Source organism: Pecten maximus, chromosome 2 (assembly GCF_902652985.1).
Source record: "Pecten maximus chromosome 2, xPecMax1.1, whole genome shotgun sequence".
NCBI classification, from domain to species: domain Eukaryota; kingdom Metazoa; phylum Mollusca; class Bivalvia; order Pectinida; family Pectinidae; genus Pecten; species Pecten maximus.
The window spans coordinates 32,028,982-32,052,399 of record NC_047016.1 but is presented as its reverse complement, the minus strand read 5'-3'; the positions used below and the strand labels follow the sequence as shown (position 1 = coordinate 32,052,399).

The 23,418-nt window shown below is 36.4% G+C and overlaps 1 protein-coding gene across 1 annotated transcript in view; it reads left to right on the top strand.

Annotated features, from left to right (window-relative positions):
• The window catches only part of LOC117321796 (E3 ubiquitin-protein ligase UBR4-like), a 79,540-nt gene that overhangs the window by 12,291 nt on the left and 43,831 nt on the right, over positions 1–23,418 (top strand). Inside the window, 39 exon segments of the mRNA XM_033876370.1 lie at positions 421–544; positions 790–892; positions 1,337–1,481; positions 1,881–1,957; positions 2,370–2,492; positions 2,761–2,943; positions 3,234–3,347; positions 3,595–3,732; positions 4,461–4,552; positions 4,907–5,135; positions 5,614–5,695; positions 6,679–6,757; positions 8,523–8,613; positions 9,020–9,248; positions 9,631–9,726; positions 10,287–10,381; positions 10,687–10,766; positions 11,124–11,318; positions 11,541–11,607; positions 11,897–11,973; positions 12,555–12,603; positions 12,829–12,894; positions 13,389–13,459; positions 14,845–14,992; positions 15,629–15,862; positions 16,296–16,466; positions 17,015–17,266; positions 17,775–17,864; positions 18,272–18,364; positions 18,688–18,747; positions 19,356–19,580; positions 20,075–20,159; positions 20,495–20,555; positions 20,795–20,972; positions 21,333–21,380; positions 21,605–21,764; positions 22,405–22,475; positions 22,644–22,733; positions 23,226–23,357. Of these exon segments, the coding sequence (XP_033732261.1) occupies positions 421–544; positions 790–892; positions 1,337–1,481; positions 1,881–1,957; positions 2,370–2,492; positions 2,761–2,943; positions 3,234–3,347; positions 3,595–3,732; positions 4,461–4,552; positions 4,907–5,135; positions 5,614–5,695; positions 6,679–6,757; positions 8,523–8,613; positions 9,020–9,248; positions 9,631–9,726; positions 10,287–10,381; positions 10,687–10,766; positions 11,124–11,318; positions 11,541–11,607; positions 11,897–11,973; positions 12,555–12,603; positions 12,829–12,894; positions 13,389–13,459; positions 14,845–14,992; positions 15,629–15,862; positions 16,296–16,466; positions 17,015–17,266; positions 17,775–17,864; positions 18,272–18,364; positions 18,688–18,747; positions 19,356–19,580; positions 20,075–20,159; positions 20,495–20,555; positions 20,795–20,972; positions 21,333–21,380; positions 21,605–21,764; positions 22,405–22,475; positions 22,644–22,733; positions 23,226–23,357 (4,703 nt within the window).

Below are 23,418 nucleotides of genomic sequence, written 5' to 3'. Positions count from 1 at the left end.
CAAGCTTCTGAAAATCCCTAAAGTATATTTCATGGCGGCAGTATTATTGTGGCCGCAGTATTATTGTCGGTCCTTTCAGAATCTGCACCGATATAAAAGCCATTGTCCGCATTGAGATGGTCAGCCATTTGCATCAACTAGGTCTCATTAGTGCTTGTAATTGTTTTTCGTTCAAACGCTGGAAAAGTATTAAATGCGGGCAGGCCTAAGAACCAATTTTTTATGGCATTATTTGATGATTTCAAAATCATAATCAAGCATGTGTTTTATTAATGTACACTTATAGTAAATATTTCGTGCATAATAACACTTTATCCAAATCTCTTTACTTTTAAGTCTGAGGCATAGCAAAGGAAACAATGTACCATTATAACAAGCAATGTACCATAATTATTGTTTTTTTTATAACACTTGTTTCAGACATCAACGTGGAACACTTACAGGTACTGATCTTCCTGTTCCACAGTCTTCCCCTGATGAAGAAGAAGTCCCTCCTACTACAGATGGCCCAGAATCTGATAGCTATCAATGAGATGGACAGTGTGTATGTACACTTCATAGTATCATGAAATTGTATAGCTAGAAAAATGACGATTATTGACATATTAACTTTATATAACAAAAAGATAAAATTGTAATTGAAGCTATTTTCAAGGAATGTTAAAAGTGTATTTGAAGAAAGCAGATACTTTTTATGTTAATAGCATTATGATATCCTTATAAATGTGGAGGAGTTATGATTCTAATAAATGAGGAGGAGTTATGATTCTGATTATCATTTACTTTCAGTAAGCTGGAGACCATGGTTCCTCTGCCCCTAACACGACTGTTAGTTGTGTTTGAGTACTTGTTACATTACTTTTATGACCCCCCAACTGAACTCATGGAACAGGTAGGTCACACAATTTACTAAATATAGATCAAGCTAATGACTCTTATAACCAAAGTCATGGAACAAGTAGGTCACACAATTTACTAAATATTGGTCAAGCTAATGACTCTTATAACCAAACTCATGGAACAAGTAGGTCACACAATTTACTAAATATTGGTCAAGCTAATGACTCTTATAACCAAACTCATGGAGTAAGTAGGTCACACAACTTATTAAATATAGGTCAAGCTGATGACTCTTATAACCAAACTCATGGAGCAAGTAGGTCACACAATTTACTTAATATAGGTCAAGCTAATGACTCATATAAGGAGATGGGCTTCATGTGAATATGAAAAGAAAAACACAGTATAACTAAATTGAAACCAAATGAATTTTACATAATTTTGATTCAATTTCAACATGAAGATTTTTGAGTTAATATTTTGATATATTTGATAGGTGAGATGGAACCTTTTTGTGGTTCATGCCCAGACGACTTCCCCAGAAGAAGATGGCCTTGCCTGTAGACAGACAGAATTCTTCCCATGTAGGGAGGTAGAGGAAAACTATCGCAGAAACCTCACTGCCCAGGAAATATCAGATGGTATGTTTCCATTCATTTAATTATGGAAAGTATTGAAGTCGTGATATGGTGAAATGGTGTTAAAAGTGTACTTGAATTAGGACCGTTTGTTTACATTGTTTAACCAGTGAACCTTCAGAATGTGTATAGTCAAGGTGATAGTATATGTTTATTTTCATATAATTGTACAGTAGATTTTACAAAATTATTTTTTAACATAGCTGTGACTGTTTTTCCCTTGAATTGCTGATACAAAATTAGATATATGTGTATCAGTAGTTTCCTTAAATAGAATCCTACTATAGGACTATAAAATTGTCCATGATTCCTTTGATAATTAACTATTCATTTAATCATATTTTTGTAAATCTTGTCAAAGAAAATAAACTTTTATTGAAAGAGAATGTTTTATATCCACAGGCATACAAAGACCAAGATTCTACAATCTTGGACCGATCAGCGTCAATTCCCAGGAGACTCCAAAGGTGGATGGCCTGGTCAGTAGTCCATAGCATGTTCTGGTTACTAAAGTACTTTAATGATATGTGTTTTGTAGCTAGATTCAACACATGGCTGCCATTTTTCTATCTAATATATTGAAAGTATAGTGCTAATAAACAAAAAAACTCTTAATTGTAATCAAAAGTTAGTCCTGAAGTGTGAGGATATTAGTCATTTGTCTTTCCTATTTAAAGTTTACCTTTAAAAGGGCTTTTGATAGTATTAGCCTGCAGTTTACAATCCTAGGTTCAATAAGATAATATTTGAAAATTGAGTATCAGCTTGCTGAGTAAATCATAATCAAGAAAAATGCTGTATTTTGATTTTAGTCTATGGGAGGGAAGCTTTGTAAAATGTAAAAAAGCTGGTGAGGACAAGGAAATAATATATTATGTAATTGGTCTGTAGGCGTGCAGTTTCTTGCTGTCCAGTGCTGATGTGGTCAACTATAACCAGCTGTATGATGCCTGTATCTCTCTGTTGATGGTTGGATCCAAGTGTGACAAAGTCAAGGGCAAGCTCTCCATTTTGGTCAGTACTAGTACAGTAATGCTGCTGAAACAAAAACAATTCAAAGTTAATATTTTGTTGAGTCTTAAGAGATGTTGAAATATTTTGAATTACTTATGTTCTGTGTTGCTACTGACTACTGTGTGTTGCCTTTCAATTTATAAAATTTTAACTTCAGTTTCAAAAACTTACAGTTGGTCCTGAAATATAACTTGAGTTTGGCAGCATCACTATCTTGGGAAGGATACATATGTCTGTTGGTTGATCTTAATGGGCTTTTACTTTGCAGGATGCATCAGCTCTCCACTATCACTTCCTTGTAAGTTGGAGACTATTAGCATGCCTGCCTCCCTCCATACAATACCTCCGCATGCTTGAGAGTGGCGAGCTGGACATGTCAAATGGACATATTTTACACACCTTACGTTGGGTCTCCAGGCTGGGACACAAAGTCTTCAGTGGTTGGATGAAGGTAACTAGTACTGCTTTTCATATGTCAGAGTTATAATGATAATGAAATGCTCAGCAAACCATTTTGATGTTTTTGTGGGATTCTAAGTATTATGATATATATGTAAGTTAATTTCTCAATGTTAGTAATAGCAAACACAAAAAAACACCACTTGTTTTGCATTAAAAATTTTTGAGCCCACAAAATTGAAAACTTTCAAAAAACCAAACTTATGATATTTTATATAATAGAAGTTCTTAGTTCCTATTTTGATTGCTGTACATGGTCTGAGTTGATGTTTTCTGTAACAGGATTACCTAGTGAAGCAGGGACTAACTACTCAGCAGTCAGAAACCTTACTCACCAGTGCCAACAAGGTTGCCAACAATGTCAACTACGACATCCGTCTGGCGATGAACTTCAATGTAAGTCACTCGATCCCATGACTGGTTATTTTGCAATGCATGTCCAGTCAAATCCGTCAGGTAACTTAAGCTCAAGGAACAAGAGAAAAGTTACCTTTATCGACAGGTGCCTTTATACAGAGGTTCGACTATGTCATGAATATTGTATACATAACACCAGTGTGACATTATGAATGAATGCTTACAATTAATTCAGCGTAATTTTTTACATTGGTGGAGTTTATCATTATCTTTATCTGTTTAACAGGTCAATGCAATGCTACTGATCAGTCAGAAGGAGATTATTGGACCAACTGACCTACCAGGCTTGACTTCTGTGATGTTACTGGACGCAGTCATAGCTAAGATACAGGTGTCCCTGGAGGAAACCTTCACCAGAGCTATGGTAGGCAATTACTACTATAACAATAGAGGAAATTTCATTTAAAAAAGATACTGATGGTATATATTCCATTTTGATTATCAATAATTGAACCAATGGTGTACAAGATATAAATGATTGATTATAATCAGGTTCCATGATGGTTTACTGAAAAATAAAATTAGTTGTTTGTTTCTCCTTTTTATCATTTATCTAACATATGGTAAAATTTTCAATAAATGTTGATGATAAATATTTGGAAGCATTTAATTTATTAAATTTGTTTGATTTATCCTCTATTTATTGAAAACTAAACTCGCCCACAAAATGGAAATTAATCTGCATGTTGAAAAATTCCTTTATAAGTGAACAACCTTTTTGAGATATTGAGAAAAGTGCTTAGTACTTTTCATTTCTGAACTCTTCCAATTCTAGTTATTTTTTGGTTCCATTTCTTTTTTTGTCAAGTTTGATTAATCTTTAATCAGCTGCACATCACTTTATATCATACAACATTCATTAAAATTCTTATCTGAATTCACTACAAAATTATTTGAGTTTGGATAAGAAATACATGTCCTGTTTGTTTATATTCAATACTGTAAACACTGACAGTAGATATGACTGTTGAATGTATTCAGAGATACTGATTTATGATTTACTCAATATCTCAAACTATGTGACTATAACACTAGTGATAATTATCACCTTCATTCATATTTTTTCCTACACAAGATTTTCTTTACTTCCAGGGCGACATAGATCCACGTAAAGCTATGGAGATTGCTCTGGACCTGATCCCAGCCACTCTGCTTCAGCTGGAGACCTACAGTGTTTACGTGAGGTCAGTATTATCGAACATCTATCTAATCACTCTACACAATAATTTCTTAAACAGTTATTGTAGGCTTTATTGCTGATATCACTGCATTAAATACTGTGGAATTAACCTGTCACCACAAAGACAGACCATTATGCCTCTCACTTACTAAAGGGAGGGGTTATATAGTGATCAATTTGTCTGTACATGAGTGTATGCATCCATTCATTTAGGCAAAGCAGGATATCTCCTGAACCTCCGGACAGATTTAGTTCATATTCACACGATAATACCATTCCATCAAGCTCCACACCTTATAAGATTTTGAGGATTATCGGCTCACTTAATTTGTTCAGTTGTATGTGGTGTTTTTTTCAGGTCCTGTATCCTACATCAACTAAAATTGGATGAGGACAGCGAGATGATTCTGACACCACGCCAGCTTGAGGGATATGGCACGGTTTTGAGTCTGGGTTCCAGCTCTCCCTCTAAGGTCTCAGCCCTAGGAGCTGAGATCATGGGTACACTGCCCCGTCCTATCTCCCTAGCCATTGATGTTAAATGGTCCTCCACCACTCACAATGAGTTTCCTAGCACAGGAGCCTGGGTAAGTCAAACAGTTTGTTCTTCTACTTAGTTCCCTTACCAGTGAAACCTGCGGGGGACTATAGGCTTCCTCTCGGTCCATCTGCCTTTTACTGTTACTTTTTTCAGTGGAGGCTGTTAGGGGACATATTGCTTTAGCAATACCCAGCATACTTGTTTTAAATTATCTTTCAGGTGTTTTCATGCACATCAAAGTCGGACAGTATGTCACATTGAAATAAAGAACTCATTGCATTTGTATTGACATCCTATCATTGATGATGAATTTTTGTAGAGTAAGGCTAGATGATGACAGATTTATCCTTTCCCTAATCCAACATTGGATTGCACTTGTGAAGTGCGAGAAAGAAATGTTCCTCCAATTCTTACAAAGATTTGTAAAGGACCTTGGATCAATAAAAAAACGGATATTCTAATATTCACAATGAGGTGTCTGAATAAAGATGAAATTTATTTAAAAATGTTTAATTTTATTTCAGAATAGTGACTTTTCCGATGACATTTTACCAGCTGAAAGTTACATAGATTCTATCCTGACGGCCCACACTGGCACACTTTCCAGTAAGTACAACCTAGAGTAGATAGATGTTAGCTATATGCATTTATTGTTTTGATTTTAACTGTGTCTCAAATCAATGGTTTCTTGGCTTTATTGATTAGGTCAACTTTCTGAGGTAAAGATTTTGACCTGACTCTACACTGGTCCTTGAATTACTGATTGAAAACAGAATGCTCACATCTGTATAACATAGTTTAAAAAGATAATGATACTAGTGATGCAGTGTATATTATAATCAATGTTATATAAGTTACTCTGTAATGTAAGGCCTATTCCATCACAATATCTACCTGACCCCAGGATTCCACATTAAATCACTTCTATAAATGGTTGGATTGCCTTCCAATTTCCTCTATGTAATTTATTAAATAAATTCTATAGCTGGTTCCCTTAACCAAACCTGGAGTCCTGGAGTGGGGTAGATGTTTTACTGGAAAAGCCCTAATAGATATATATTGTTTAACTAGACTTCAGTATATATATATATATATATATATAAGTTAAAAAGTTTAAGGTGAACCTTACGGACGAAAAATATGCATTTAAAAAGAATAAAATATAATAAAAAACATGACACAGCAGCTAGCGCTTTCGTCACGTCTAGATTCTGAAGAGTCACCTAGACGTGACAAAAGCGCTAGCTGCTGTGTTGTGTTTTTTATTATTTTTTATTCTTTTTAAATATATATATATATATATATTATCTTTATCGACTAACACAATGATCATGTCATGGTATCTAGCCGACCATCACTGCGCCATTGAAACGTTCTTTTTTTAAGAACGCCGATGTGGCACAGCGGTATAAGCTGGGGGTATTTCTGGCTAGACGAATGGGTGCCGTAGATTGTGAGTTCGAGGCCCGGTCAGGGCACGTCAAAAAGTTGTCTTCCGTCGTCATTTATGTTGCTATGTTATATATATATATATATCTGATATAAGTAAATACATATATGACACCCATGCTGATTTGTCTGACTTACAGTGGAACCTGTGTTCAGCATCAATGCTTCTCTGAAGCATGTCCTCATGGCATTAGTCAAGTTTGCCTCCGACCTAGTCATGTAAGTGTATTATTATTATAGTTTACAAGCCTATTGTGCCAGTTTTTCTGTCCAATTTTAGGGAGGGACTTTGTAATTGGTATAGTTTGTGATATTGGTATACAGTTATTAGCTCACCTGCCCGAAGGGCAAGTGAGCTTATGCCGTGGTGCGGCGTCCGTCGTCCGTCCGTCCGTCCGTCCGGCCGTCCGTCCGGCCGTCTGTCCGGCCGTCCGGCGTCAACTTTTTCATTCAAACAACTTCTTCTCAATAACCAAAAGGCCAAGGGACTTGATATTGGGCATGTAGCATGCTGGGGTGAAGGGCTACAAAGTTTGTTCAAATAAATGACCTTGGCCTTCATTCAAGGTCACATGGGTCAAATAGGCTATAATCTTCAAACGACTTCTTCTCAATAACCAAGAGGCCCAGGGACTTGATATTGTGCCTGTAGCATGCTTGGGTGATGGGCTACAAAGTTTGTTCAAATAAATGACGTTGACCTTCATTCAAGGTCACATGGGTCAAATAGGCTATAATCTTCAAGCGACCTCTTCTCAATAACCAAGAGGCCAAGGGACTTGATATTGGGCCTGTAGCATGCTGGGGTGAAGGGCTACAAAGTTTGTTCAAATAAATGACCTTGACCTTCATTCAAGGTCACATGGGTCAAATAGGCTATAATCTTCAAACGACTTCTTCTCAATTACTAAGAGGCCCAGGGACTTGATATTGGGCCTGTAGCATGCTGGGGTGAAGGGCTACAAAGTTTGTTCAAATAAATGACCTTGACCTTCATTCAAGGTCACATGGGTCAAATAGGCTATAATCTTCAAACGACTTTTTCTCAATAACCAAGAGGCCCAGGGACTTGATATTGAGCCTGTAGCATGCTGGGGTGAAGGGCTACAAAGTTTGTTCAAATAAATGACCTTGACCTTCATTCAAGGTCACATGGGTCAAATAGGCTATAATCTTCAAACGACTTCTTCTCAATAACCAAGAGGCCCAGGGACTTGATATTGTGCCTGCAGCATGCTGGGGTGAAGGGCTACAAAGTTTGTTCAAATAAATGACCTTGGCCTTCATTCAAGGTCACATGGGTCAAATAGGCTATAATCTTCAAACGACTTCTTCTCAATTACTAAGAGGCCCAGGGACTGGATATTGGGCCTGTAGCATGCTCGGGTGAAGGGCTACAAAGTTTGTTCAAATAAATGACCTTGACCTTCATTAAAGGTTACAGGGGTGAAATCGGCTTAAATCTGTAAACAATAATTTTGCGATAGCCAAGAGCCTGCAAGACCTAATATTAGGCCAATAGAATGCTGGAATGTAGGACTAGAAAATCTTTTAATACGAATAAATCTAGCTTACTATGATATTTTAATAAAGAGGTAATCAACATAGTAGAGCCAGGTGAGCGATACAGGCCCATTGGGCCTCTTGTATAATGTAAATAACGGTGGCTGTTTGTTTTTAAGACGTGCAATGTTAATTAATGTTAAGAGACATATGTATGTGATGGTGAGTTTTCTGTAGGGGGCCGCGGTGGCCGAGTGATTAAGGTGTCCAGACATTTTATCACTAGCCCTCCACCTCTGGGTTGCGAGTTCGAAACCTACATTGGGCAGTTGCCAGGTACTGACCGTAGGCCGATGGTTTTTCTCTGGGTACTCCGGCTTTTCTCCACCTCCGAAACCTGGCACGTCCTTAAATGACCCTGGCTGTTAATACGATGTTAAACAAAACAAACTAAACCTAGAGTTTTCCGTTTTATATACAGATGGTGTCCAGACACAGCCAGCAGTAAGGAGATGATTCGAGTCATGTTTCCCTTCACACTGGACGCATCAACTGCCTACCTGTCTGATGTGGTAAACAGTTATACTCCAATTATATGAACGATAGATAAATTGTTAGTTATCTTAAACCTCTCATTTCAATACCATGTAGACTGTCCCCTATTAGATTATGATGACGAGGATAACCTCTCGTTTCAATACCATGTAGACTGTTGCCTATTAGATTAGTATGATGGGAGATAAATTACATGGGTGATTAATGTGTTTACCTATGGGTGGATTTGTTTTTTTCCTTCCGACTTTTTTATTAGACAGTATTAACTAAGAATTGAATGTTTTGAAAATGTAAACTGCTTTGTAACATGCTGTGCATCTATAACTTTTCAAAGTATCAATATTGATGAAAGTCATTTTTATTTGTGTGACGGTTCTGATTATTCTGATGTATATATACAGTAATGTTTCGTTCAATGACTAGGTTTCACAAGCCCTAGAGCGGTTCCTTGGACCAGTCGACGGAGATGAATTTCTGGAAAAGACATTCCATTATGCATTTTCTGTGTGCCATGACCTGTGTGTGAATCTGTCCGAACCAGAGACTGGTCTGGAAGAGAAAGTTTTCCTAGATTGTCTTAAGTTCATGGAGAACCACTTGGAGAAAGAGTCTGAACGCAAGGCATTCTACAAGTTCTACACCGAATCAGCAGGTAAATAATTTATATACATTATTGAGAAATAAGACATCAACTTAAATGGTGCACTTACTTTCATTTTCTTATTCAAAAGTCATTAATACAATATCTGCAAAAATATGTGGAGGTTTCTTGACTAACTCTATACACACCAATTCCTTTATAGAATGTTAAAGTCTTTAATTATCTTCTCGCCTGTTCTCCCTCAGCAAAATTCAGTGGTGGTTTGTTTCTTTTTATTGGATATTTTTTCATTATATTTGTTGAAATTCATATCGCATTCAGTTTTGGATTGTACTTTGATCTCGAGCCCAATATGTGTACAAACTGCCATTGGTATCAAAAGACCAAATCAGAAGTGTGCATTAAATTATATATCAATATTGTTTTGATGCAGATTTGACCCAGTTGGTGTTGTCCGCCTCAAAGGAAAATCTGACATCTCAATACTCGACAAGGATTCTACGACTCCTCAGCAAGCTGTTTCAGCTGGGTAAGATATCTTTTACTGATTGATATCAATATTTGACAAAGATTCATTGACTTCTCAGCAAGCTGTTTCAGCTAGGCAAGATATTTTATACTAATGAATATCAATACTTGACCAGGTTTCTACAACTCCTATGCCATACATTAAGGACTATATTAAGTACTATAATATGATATAAGGTATACTTACTACCTAAGGACTGTATATAACTGATTTGATGAAATGGAATTATAGTCGGAAACTCTGTCGTTGATCAAACACTTGTCTCTCTCCAGCGTAATAACCGAGTACTAAATAAGTATTTATTTAGTAATGAATTGTAAAATATCATAAAGAAAAAGAAAATACATATTAAAGATTATCATTATATGTTATTTACAAATCCTCTCTATACATATACAGTGTATAAATGTACTATTTTATGGAGAGAACTTTGATAAAGGCTTAAGCCTGATGTTCAATCAAATTGTTTATCAATAAAATATGCTGAAATGAAATTTGATGAGTAAAATAAGAGATATGTAACAGTGTGTACATTGTGTATCTGTTTCTGCATTAAATAGCTGACAAGAGCGGGGACAAGTGTTATGAGGTACTGTGTGGATCACTGTCGAGTCTGGCACAGATGGACCTTTCTAAGATGATACTACCCACGGAGGTAAAACCCTTCACTCCTATTTAGTGGTATATAACAGTAGAATTATGTAGGAATGGCATTTTCATGGTTTTACCTTTAAAGCCTTTAAAAGTAATTGTGTTGTGTCAAAAACATGGTCGGTGCCATTGGTCTTTCCCAGTTTTCTTTACATATGTGTTATTTGATAAATAATAATTTAGTAAATGGACTATGTATTTTTTTCTTTAGAAAAAAAAAATTCCTTTGTCTTCAGAAACATTATGTTGAACAATAGCAGATCATTTATTGCAGGAATGTATTTGACAACTGATATTTGTTTTGTGTAGGATCAGGAGGATGAGAACACCCTGAGAGAAAACAGAATGCTGCTCAGAACAGTTACTATGTATCTTGTGAAACCAAACAGGTAAACACACTTATTATAATTCACTAATTTGATAATGTAGGGGAATTTTATAATAAGACAGTATATTTGAATGGTCTCTTTTAGTTCTTATGTAATCATTGAGATTTATAAGAACAATAAAATTCCAGTGTACATCATAGTTATATATATATATATAAAACCAAATTATTAAACTTTGCTTATTTCTGTGATCAGTTGATGTTAAAATCGTTTAATGATTTTGAAAGCTAAGTGGCTTTCAGGCCTATATAACTGAGTTCATGGAATTCATACCTCATATGAATGCCTAGTAGTAGAGCACATGCTTTTATTTAAGTTTATCCTTTCACCAGTGAAATGAATGTTTACTGTTTTTAGCCTTGTCAGTGAGAAGGTGCCCTTGTCTATCTTGTGTTCCCTGATTCCCTTGGGTGGGATGCTACTTACGGGGTCGGACAGGGAGACCGCAGGATTCCCAGAGCTGATGATGGTCATGCACACCTTGGCCGGTGCTGGTCAAGGCAGTGGACACAGCATGTTGTTTCAGGCTGCAACAGGATGGCTTGACCAATGGTAGGCTATCTTCATATACCTGTAGTATCCTTGTAGTATACAAACATCTGATATCCACATAAAATTTGAGTGTGTTTAAATTTAGACTTAGGTTGTGAAAAAAATCACACCCCATTATTATACAGCCTGGAATTTACATTCCAGTTAACGTTAAGAATATTTTGATAAACTTTTTAACCATCTTAATTTCTTTTGACTGATTAAATATTTTTTGGATTACAGTACAGTCTTTTTGAACAAAAAAGAAGTCCTGGAAAAGATAACCTTAGAAAATGGAAACACCAACAAGGTAAACACTGTAAATTATATCATAGTTTACAGGAGACAAATTAATACTGTCATGTTAAAACTGGATTTTTTTTATGACATCAAATAGTAAGTAGAGAATAAAAATAATTACTGTGTAACAGTTAAGCAAACACCAACACAAATCCGTTCAATTTAAGGTATGTCATGTGTTTTGGGAGCTTCTTGGGTCAACAAATTATATGGGTAATGATAATATATATTTTTGTTAAAGTATAAGTTGAGGATGCGGAGTAAGGTTTTAGGTGTCATATATTGATTATATCTTACAGTCTATCCTGGACACTTTATGCTGTCTGCTGTCCTACATTGGAGAAATCCTTGGGGCTCTCAAGAGAAGCTCAGAGAAGTACTAATCATTTTCCATCTTATATTTTGTAACATTTTATGATTACCTAATAGTTGTTGTATTTTTACGATGTTTTAATTGGGATGAAGGAAAATTAATGGATGAATACCAGAAAGTGTTTTAAGAACATTTTAGAAAGGATCTATCGGATAATACTCTGAAAGGAACTGAGAATGCTTTTTGTCATTATCTTTTTATTATACAGCAATAATGGAGTTATATCTTATAAAAAAAACTTGACAAGGAAATGTTAGTTAGTGACCTTTAGTGATAACTCTGACAAGGAAATGTTAGTGACTTTTTAGTGATAACTCTGACAAGGAAATGTTAGTGAGCTTCACTGATAACTCTGACAAGGAAATGTTAGTGAGCTTCACTGATAACTCTGACAAGGAAATGTTAGTGAGCTTCACTGATAACTCTGACAAGGAAATGTTAGTGACCTTTAGTGATAACTCTGACAAGGAAATGTTAGTGAGCTTCACTGATAACTCTGACAAGGAAATGTTAGTGACCTTTAGTGATAACTCTGACAAGGAAATGTTAGTGAGCTTCACTGATAACTCTGACCTTTTTTACAGAAGCGGTGTACTGTCACCTCCCATGGACAGTGATATGACCGTGCCACAGGTAAAATTACTTGAACATTTTTAACTTTTCCTTAATTATCAAATTCATTCAAGAACAACTGTCCTATTTCAATCATTATATAAATTACATTCTGTTGTAAAAAAAATGCTCATTAAAATTAATTTCAAGATATTATTGAAATCACATTCTCATACTTTTACTGAGTGTGTGTACCAGTAAACCTAGTGCTAACAGTATCTAATATGTCCTGGTAACAAATTACAGGATGGTGACATGGACTGGATGGAGGACCTAACACAGGAGGATGAAGATTCTGGAGGCGAGGACTCGGTAAATACAATTTATTTGACTGGCTCAAATTAGTAACTCCATGGTTTGAGGATTCAATCCAAACAAAATATAGAAGCTGCTGCTGGTTTATAATAAGGATCCCTTAAATAGAGCTCACTGGTTTACTAGACCATCAGGCCGATCAAATTATTGTGACGATATGTTAAGTTAAAAATGAAAAATGAAGAAAATAAAAGAAAGAAGAGAGATTTTGAGGGTGTCGCAACATTACATTGTTTCCACCATATTAATCTGAAAGCTTCAGAATGTTTTATAGATAGAATTACCCAGCCATCAAAGGTGAGTAATTAAATGTAATATGATTTGACAAGTTATAAGTCAGGAGCGGGTGTCTATATTTGGATATGAATATTAGAAGAAGCTGAGTATTTTTATTTTCAAATGTTACAAATTGAGTACTTTCGCATGAATTTTAGACTGTGTGACAATTCATCTGAATTAATATGTCTATATGTAGTCATTTTCTGTTGTAGGACGAGGAGTCACTTAACAACAAGCTGTGTACCTTTACTGTTACCCAGAAGGAGTTCATGAACCAGCACTGGTTAGTTCATGTCCCAACATAATCTATGATAGAACTTGAGAGAATCAAGAACCACTATTTATGTTATCAGACCATTGCATATCTGGTTCAATAATTATGATAGATACATTTTTTTCTTTAAATTTTCAAAAAAATAAATGTGTCAATACTATGGAAAACTGACATTATCCTTTTATGTAAACAAATATATCAGATTTATTTTTAGCTCACCTGCCTGAAGGGCAAATGAGCTTATGCCGTGGCGCGGCGTCCGGCCGTCCGTCCGGCGTCAACTTTTCCATTCAAGCAACTTCTTCTCAATAACCAAAAGGCCCAGAGACCTAATATTGGGCCGGAAGCATGCTGGGGTGAAAGGCTACCAAGTTTGTTCAAATGAATAACGTTGACCTTCATTCAAGGTCACAGGGGTCAAATATGCTAAAAAAATATTAAACGACTTCTTCTAAATAGCCAAAAGACCCAGGGACTTGATATTGGGTCTGTAGCATGCTGGGGTGAAGGGCTACCAAGTTTGTTCAAATGAATGACCTTGACCTTCATTCAAGGTCACAGGAGTCAAAAAGGCTAAAATCTTTAAACAACTTCTTCTCAATAACCAACAGTCCCAGAGACCTAATATTTGGCCTGTAGCATGCTGGGGTAAAGGGCTACCAAGTTTGTTCAAATGAATGACCTTGACCTTCATTCAAGGTCACATGAGTCAAAAAGGCTAAAAATTTTATATGACTTCTTCTGAATAACAAACAGTCCCAGAGACCTAATATTTGGCCTGTAGCATGCTGGGATGAAGGGCTCTCAAGTCTGTTCAAATGAATGGCCTTGACCTTCATTCAAGGTCACAGGAGTCAAAAAGGCTAAAATCTTTAAACGACTTCTTCTCAATAACCAAGAGTCCCAGGGAGTTGATATTGGGTCTGTAGCATGCTGGGTTAAAGGGCTACCAAGTTTGTTCAAATTAATGACCTTGACCATCATTCAAGGTCACAGGAGTCAAAAAGGCTGAAATCTTAAAACGACTTCTTCTCAATAACCAAGAGTCCCATGGAGTTAATATTGGGTCTGTAGCATGCTGGGGTGAAGGGCTACCAAGTTTGTTCAAATGAATGACCCTGACTCACATTCAAGGTCACGTCGATCAAGTATGCTTAAATCTTTAAATGACTTTTAGTGAATAGCCAAAGTGCAGAGAGACATTATATTGGTCCTGTAGCATGCTTTCAAATAACTGCAGGATCCATATATGAAAAGATCACTGCATTGCAGGTGAGCGATTTGGGCCCATTGGGCCCTTGTTTTTATTTCATTTTGAAGAAATATTCTTTCCAGTTTCCCTGTTGTTTGACCACATGCTAGCTATTTCAGTTGGTTTTTCTGATGTATTCCAGGTACCACTGCCACACCTGTAAGATGGTAGATGGAGTGGGTGTTTGTACAGTCTGTGCTAAAGTCTGTCATAAAGAACACGACTTGACTTACGCCAAGTTTGGTTCCTTCTTCTGTGACTGTGGAGCAAAGGAGGATGGGTCTTGCAAGGTAAGATTGTTGTTTTCGATGAATAAATATGTCATGATAATAAGTGATATGTCCAAATGTATGGTAGAAAAAAAATTATCCTCAAATAAGCCCCCTCCCCTAGTGTAAATGTATTAAAGTTTGCAGAGGACCTATTTGTGACCACTTTTAGCTCACTATATAATAATGTCTCCTCTTTGAATGAAGGGAGACATCTTGTATTTAGTACCAGTTCGTCTTCAGAAATCTGATTCTTCTTCTAGTAGTTTTTTTTGTCAGGACAATAACTTTTAAACTGTTAAAGGTATATTGATGAAACTTGTAGGATACATGCATCATCTAAAGCTGATGTGCAATGCACTGCCGTTAGGTCACTGTAACTTTGACCTCAGGGTCAAAGGTCAAAAAGTGCAAATTTTGAAATATTTTCTTGTCTGGGCCTTAAGATCTTTTGTTCATAAAAACAATCTCTTGTTTTAAATTGATAATTCTGAAAAAATGAAGAGGAAGGCATATTTGTGGATAAATTCATTAAGCAAAATTGTCAATTTGCCAATAAACAACACACTCTGGTTTGTAGCAGAAAGTTTTCTGCTTGTGCAATCAAAATCTACAGGAACATACACATCAACAGTAATTTCTGTGTTATATGTTCAGTCCCTTGTCAAGCGTTCTGCACAGAGTGGACTGGACAGCCTGGACAACATGGCTGGAGCTTCACCATTCTCTATGGAAACCATGCTGCCCAGCAGTCTGAGGCGACGCACGTCTTCTCCTAGTCCACTGGAGAAACAGACAGATGTAAACAAAATGGCTGAACAGGTGAACAAAGCACGGGAGGCTCTGAGTCGTCAAGTTGAGGGCAGCAGGGAGGCCCTTCTACAGCATGTGGTGAGTGTTTTAGGAACACAATAGTATGGGCTCATACAGACATACTCAGGAAGGCCCTTCTACAGCATGTGGTGAGTGTTGTAGGAACACAATAGTATGGGCTCGTACAGACATACTCAGGGAGGCCCTTCTACAGCATGTGGTGAGTGTTGTAGGAACACAGTAGTATGGCTTGTACATACATATTCAGGGAGGCCCTCGATTTTACTGATGTATGTGGTGAGTGTTTTAGGAACATTAAGTGTGGCTTGGAAGTACACATGCTAGGAGGCACCACTTCTGCATGTGGTACATAATTTTGAAACAGATTTTGTTTGCATCTAAAGACAAATTTACACACGTGAATGAAAGCCTAAATGTGCCTCTTTTTTGCTATTATATAATACAAGTAAGTGTTGTAGCTTGTCCTAACCAGCTGTGTTCTTTATGCCAGGAATCCTCCAACACAGTGAAGACCATACTTAACATGCTGGAGTCTATCCTTCCCACACTGACTGACAGCTACCAGAGAGTATCTCCCATGGGTAGTACCCAGCGTGCTCAGAAGGCACTTCACGACCTCCACACCCAGCCCAAGACCACGGAGACTACTGAACAGCTAATGGTAAGTACTGACACATACCTTCTTCATGTAAATCAGATGTCACTTAAAACATACCACTGTTACTTTAGATCACTTTATTTATAATTACAAAACGTGGTTGACACACATAAAACTTAAGCATATTTTTATGAAGTTGCGTATCAATGTACAAAACATAGACCTTATATAATTTGATATATAACAATGGATCATTGTTTGAACCATAGATCCTAATGTCTGTATACAACGTCAAAACCAGAGATACTGTATACTGTACAAAACATGGTTAACGTTAGAGCTGTACAATGAATGAACGTAGATGTCCATAGACCTATATATACCCCATATATAGCTGTGACTCCCTGAACAAACCATAGACTTTACACATAGAGGTACATACTGTGATAGATCATATTGATAGACCTTAAACATGGTAAGTATTAATTGGTCTAAATATATACCTGTTTAACCAGATATTACACAAACTTATTAAGGTAGGTAATCCGTAGTAAAGATAATACATACACAAATGATACTGTTTTGTAATACAGATTTAATTAATTTTACAGACTGTAACCTTAGGATCACAGGAAGGGGCCTTTGAGAATGTGCGTATGAACTATAGTGGTGACCAGGGACAACAGATACGTCAGTTGATCTCGGCACACATGCTGCGCCGAGTGGCCATGTGCGTGCTTGCCTCCCCTCATGGCAAGCGTCAACACCTGGCCGTGAGTCACGAGAAAGGAAAGATCACAATCCTACAACTATCTGCACTCCTAAAACAGGCCGACTCCAGTAAAAAGAAGCTGACTCTCACGGTAAGTTGGTGTAGACTGTTTACCACCTCTCCATTCGTATGCATAAGTTTTTACTTCCTGTAACACCAATGTAATATTAAGTCTAAAGATTGATATAGGAAAAATTTAGTTGAGACTGCTAGATATATCCTGTGAAAACATCAGATGCTGGCAGTAAAGACTTTATTATACCATTTGCTGAAACTTTCTGCTGGAAAAGCTTTCTTTAATATGAGACGGGGATACAGTGGCAACACAATGGGGTGACCAGGGTTCAATTCCCTATTCAGATGTGAACTGGTATGATAGTCACCCATCTGACCATGAGGGTTTTCTCTGGGCACTCTGGTTTCTTCTCCACACTTACTACCCATCATGCTTCCATCCAGGCCAACAAGAGTGATTAATTAAAGTTGACATAGCTTGTTTCACAATTTTTATAAAACTATTTAAAATATTATAGTGATGGTTATATAATACTATGTAGAATTTGATGAATGTTTACATGTTGTGTGTTTATATGTTACAGAGGCTGGCCTCGGCACCAATCCCCTTCACAGTCTTGTCCATCACTGGTAATCCCTGTAACGAGGACTTCCTGGCGGTCTGTGGACTCAAGGTAACACAACCTCAGAGTTGTCATAAATATGACATTGTATTGACAACAGGAAGAGGGCAAGGTAACACAACCTCAGAGTTGTCATAGATATAACATTGTATTGACAACAGGAAGAGGGCAAGGTAACACAACCTCAGAGTTGTCATAAATATGACATTGTATTGACAACAGGAAGAGGGCAAGGTAGCACAACCTCAGAGTTGTCATAGATATAACATTGTATTGACAACAGGAAGAGGGCAAGGTAGCACAACCTCAGAGTTGTCATAGATATAACATTGTATTGACAACAGGAAGAGGGCAGACTAAGAACTCCTAACATAACATGATACTTTAATTCTGTGGTTTATTTTCAGATGATGATACCCAGTTGTAGATAAATGAATTAAGGACTTTTTACATTGTAGGACTGCCATGTACTGACCTTCAACAGTTCAGGATCGGTAGCTGACCACCTGGTCTTACACCCAACACTGCCTACTGGCAACTTCATCATCAAGGTATTGTTCAGGCCTTTGTATATCATGTTGATGACTAATTCAGAATCTCACTTATAACAGCCATGATTATTCAGAAGGAATTGTGTGGAATATTATCTCAATAGAAAGTATATATTATATTGATTTCTATTTACCTGCCAGTATCATTCTGCACCAACTGAGTAACATGATTATATATAATCTAAAAATACTGACTAGAAACTTGACATGGAAGTAATAACTAAAAACGAGATGTGGCAGTTTGGTGGCCAAACAAATGTTTTCTATTGTTAGAAGTTTAGACAGTTAATTGTACAAATTTTATGTGAAAGATTTACTTGTAGGTGGTGTGGCTACCGGGAACCCAGACTGAGTTGGCTATTGTTACTGCAGACTTCGTCAAGGTAAACAGTTCTTTCTTTGTCATTACCTTAACCTGTTTTAAACTTTGATAAAGTTCAATTTTAGTGTGAGGATACTACCTCAAAGAATACACTGTACTTACTATCACTAATATCATTTTATATTTTATTACATCTGAATAATCTATACTTAAAACTTTGAAACAGCATGTTATTATTATAATGATAAATTTTACATTGTCAATATAGTTTGCAGGTTAAGGAGCTTTCCCAGTAATATAAATGATCTATGACCCTGCGCCTGACCTCTATATATCATAGATTAATGACCTTGACCTGTAAATGCTATAGATTCGTATCCGTGGCCTGTCAGTGTTGCAGATTTATGAAGTTGACCTGTATATATTACAGATTTATGACCTTGTTCTATAAATGCTATAATTTGTATCCATGGCCTGTCAGTGTTGCAGATTTATGACCTTGACCTGTATATATTACAGATTTATGAAGTTGACCTGTATATATTACAGATTTATGAAGTTGACCTGTATATATTACAGATTTATGACCTTGACCTGTATATATTACAGATTTATGAAGTTGACCTGTATATATTACAGATTTATGACCTTGACCTGTATATATTACAGATTTATGACCTTGGAACAGATGCCCTCAGTCCTCAGTATTTCTTCCTCCTGCCAAGTGGTAAGATTCGCGATGCGACATTCATCTTTTCTGAGGAGGGACGTCAAATTGTACTGATGTCATCGACTGGTTACATATACACCCAACAGATGGAGGACAGTAGTAGTGCTAAACATGGTCCCTTCTACATCACCAATGTGCTGGAAGTTCAGCATCCTGATCTCAAGGTACATACATATCTCCAACTGCAATTTAGGGTATCCAGTCATAGCAAAATTGTTATGAGGTCTAGTTCATTACATTAATGTAGTCAAGTAGTGAAATCATTACAAAGTCAAGCACTCGACTCAAATTATGTCTGGGATATACACTGAATATCTGTCACCAAACCCCACCTCTTATGCTTGAGAATGGGTTCAAATAAGTTATAACAGCTCGATTTGCAGGTACAATGTACAAGAATGATATGTCAAAAAGCAAAATGAGGAGTACAAAATGTTCATTGGAATATCAATTTTAGCTCAAAATTTAAAAAATGTTTGGAAAACTTTCCATAAAAAAAGCATGTAACAAATTTGACACTTGCCCAAGTGTTTTTAGTATTTAAATGTTTTGTATACAAAAACAAGAACTTTTTTCAAACAGAAGCCTTTTTACGCATTCCATCAGTACTGATTTTAGTGATTCTGTTCAATATTCTTTGAACTGTTTTGTTATCCAGGAGAGTAACGGTCAGATTGCTGGAGGGGGCGTGTCTGTCTACTACTCCCACCCACTTCAGCTCCTCTTCTTCAGTTACACCCAAGGCAAGTATACTAGTCAGTTTGTAGGTCATTTACTGCCATATTATGATGTCAGTGGCTTCATAAATCTCTGTAATCATTTATAATCTTAAAGTATCCAGAAAGATCATACACTTATAAGTCTGATATAAGCAATGTGTAAGAAACTGGGGTAAGATCTTAAATAAATATCAATAGCTGATGTTTCATGCCTGTCTGTCATAAATAAATATCAATAGCTGATTTTTCATACCTGTCTGTCTTAAATAGATATCAATAGCTGATTTTTCATACCTGTTTGTCATTATCATGTATCATAATTTACTATGAAGAGTCACTATAATAATTTCTATTTATAGGGAAGAGCTTTGCTACCTATATAACTGAGGATCCACTCCTGTTCCCTATTGCTCTTAAAAGGTAAGTCTCTTCTTCACTGCTGGACGTCACACAAAGTTATATAGCTCACACAAGGTATACTCTGGTCCATCCTTGGCCGTCTTGTACAGCTGGTTAGAGAAGAACTTCTCCATTTCCTACCACTAATACTTGTTTTAATCACAGTTTTTTGTTTGTATATCACTAAGGTAGGATAATATGTCGTGTAAATTGTCCTTCTTCATGTTATATATATATTTAGTATGTGCTACTTTTTTTAGCAATGGTGGAGGAAAGGGAGGTAGCAATGGTCAGCCCTTGGTCCAGTGGTCAGAGATACCAGGACACACAGGGCTCATGTACTGTATGACCCAGACCTCCAACAACCCAGTTGTCCTCATGATCAAACCAGACATCATTCAGGCACAGGAGATCAAAGTCGTCCCTGCCAAAGCCAAGGTCAGTGGTGTTATTTAAGGATGAAATTGATGTTTCGTGAATAATACTTGGGTTGAAGATCATTTGTTTCATTTACTGTAAAATTTACCTGCTGGGAGTGTTAATTATTCTCAGTTCTCTAAAGCTAGGTTTTTTCTGTGGGTGTTTTGGTGTTAATTGTGGTCCCCATTCCCAACGGAAATTATCTAAATTAAATTTAAGATGTTATATTTAAAGAAAATTTGTTTCTAAATTGGTAATTTTCCCCCACATATATGACAAAAAGGTCCTATCTTATATTGGCTTAAAAGACCTTGAAGACACTATTTATGAGCAGTCATAATAAAGCCTCTTACTATAATGATATGATCTCTTTTTCAGATCCAAGATGTAGTAGCCATCCGACACTCTGCTTCCAATTCGGATCAGGTCTGTTATTACTATGTAATTATAAAGTCTGACAGAATCATATCTGTTTTATCAACAGTTCAGAGTATTGTCCTTACTTGCCAAAACAGGTTTGATGTAAATGTTTCTGTAACTTTGAGACTTAATTGATCTCTCTTTACTTCCTATTTGTGTAGTTTTACCTGGTATAATTTTAACTGGTATAAGCTCATCAATGTTTGTATGTTTTTGTATCTGTGTTACAGCAACAAAGGACTACAATGATTTTGTTGTGTGAAGATGGCTCCCTGAGGATCTACATGGCTAATGTAGACAGCACCAGCTTCTGGCTGTCCCCCTATCTCCAGCCCCAGTCTCCCATTGCTGTACTCAAACCTGCCAAGAAGAGAAAGAGTAGCAGGACAGGTAGGTTTTGTGTACATCATATTGGAGATAGTTCATTATGTTATTGTTCTTTTCACAACAACACTCAGGATTGTTCAGTGTAACAAAAAAAAAACAACAACCAATAACTTGGTTCTCAGGCCATCCCTCACAGAATGTGTGGAAAAAACCATCACCAACAAACCTTTCTATTGTAATATCCATTATATTTAACCATAAAAATAGAGCACATGTTAATTAATGTGAAACAAAGAACCATCGATGATAGATCATTTTTTCCCACAATTTTTGAGCAGTTTATATGAAAATGGATAATGATTGGTTTGAGAAAAAAAAAAACAACAACAACAACAACTAAAAACATGCCCTCCTCTGTTTTTTTTACCAATAAAAAAATGATTCCCTCCATTTCTTTGTAGAAAAATTGGGCTGTGAACCAAATAATTAATTTGAAATAACCTTACATGTAATAGCGCTGGAAATTTGCCACTGTTAACTTGCATGTTTCCATGGCGACAAAGAGAAAAGTGAAATTTGTCATGCTTTATTCCTCCAAAATTAAACAGTCCCTTTCAGAATTCCACCTTCATCATTCACTTGGGTAGGGGATCTGAACGTCTATGTTCTTGTTGACGCTATAAGTTATTGTATTGTGTTACAGGAAGACCAGTTGGCTCTGTGTCCTTCCCCATAGACTTTTTTGAGCATTGCCAGCAGACAAGTGATATAGAGGTATGTCTTCAGAATGTCACAAATAAAAGTACCAAATCTGTAAACTTACAGATTGTCTTCAAGTTGATCAAGGTGTAAAAAGTTTCATGTTGTGAGAAAAAACATATTATAGAAAGAAATTGTAGGAAGTAAAGCTTGTGTGTCATACATGTTATTTTTCTTACACAGTTTGGAGGCAATGACCTTCTACAGGTGTATAACACCCAGCAGGTAAAACACCGACTCAACACCACTGGCATGTACGTGGCCAGCACCAAGGTAAGTAGACATTAACACTTGTAAAATAGAAGGAAATCTCTGATGCTGTAGACTTATCTATCTCCTTTGTGTGGTCAGAACGGCAGAATCTGAATTTTTAAGGAAACTGTTTTAAACTGGAAACCAACTTATTTGAACTTAAATTTTTTTTTAAATGTGCTATAGTCTTTGGAAAAAAACTTTCTCTGTACGAAATGCATATTCTGCATATTAAAGGGTTAATGAGTAAGTCTATTTGTTTATATCATTTTGAAAACTTAGCATGGAAATGCAATATTAAAAACAATGCTACTAGTATGATATCAACTTGCATGGTGTACACATCAGACTTAAGGTAATTAACTGTTACTGTATTCTACAATAACAATACCAAATTAGAAATTGTGTAAAGGATATGCCATACTATCTATATACACCATATTAGATTCTTTATTTTAACCATCTTCATGTCTTGATCAGATTAAATTTTTTTTTTGAATATTTCATTTCTAGCCTGCAGGATTTAACATTGAAATAAACAACACCAATGCAGCCAATGTGATGGTGGGCTGTCGTGTTCTGGCTGGCAGTCAGAATGTACAGAGGGCACCCTCTTACCTGGAGGTGTTTGGGCGAACAACACAGGTATGGTTATGTTTAAATGAAACTTTCTAGGCATGATTTGTAGGAGTTGTGTCCCTTCTCT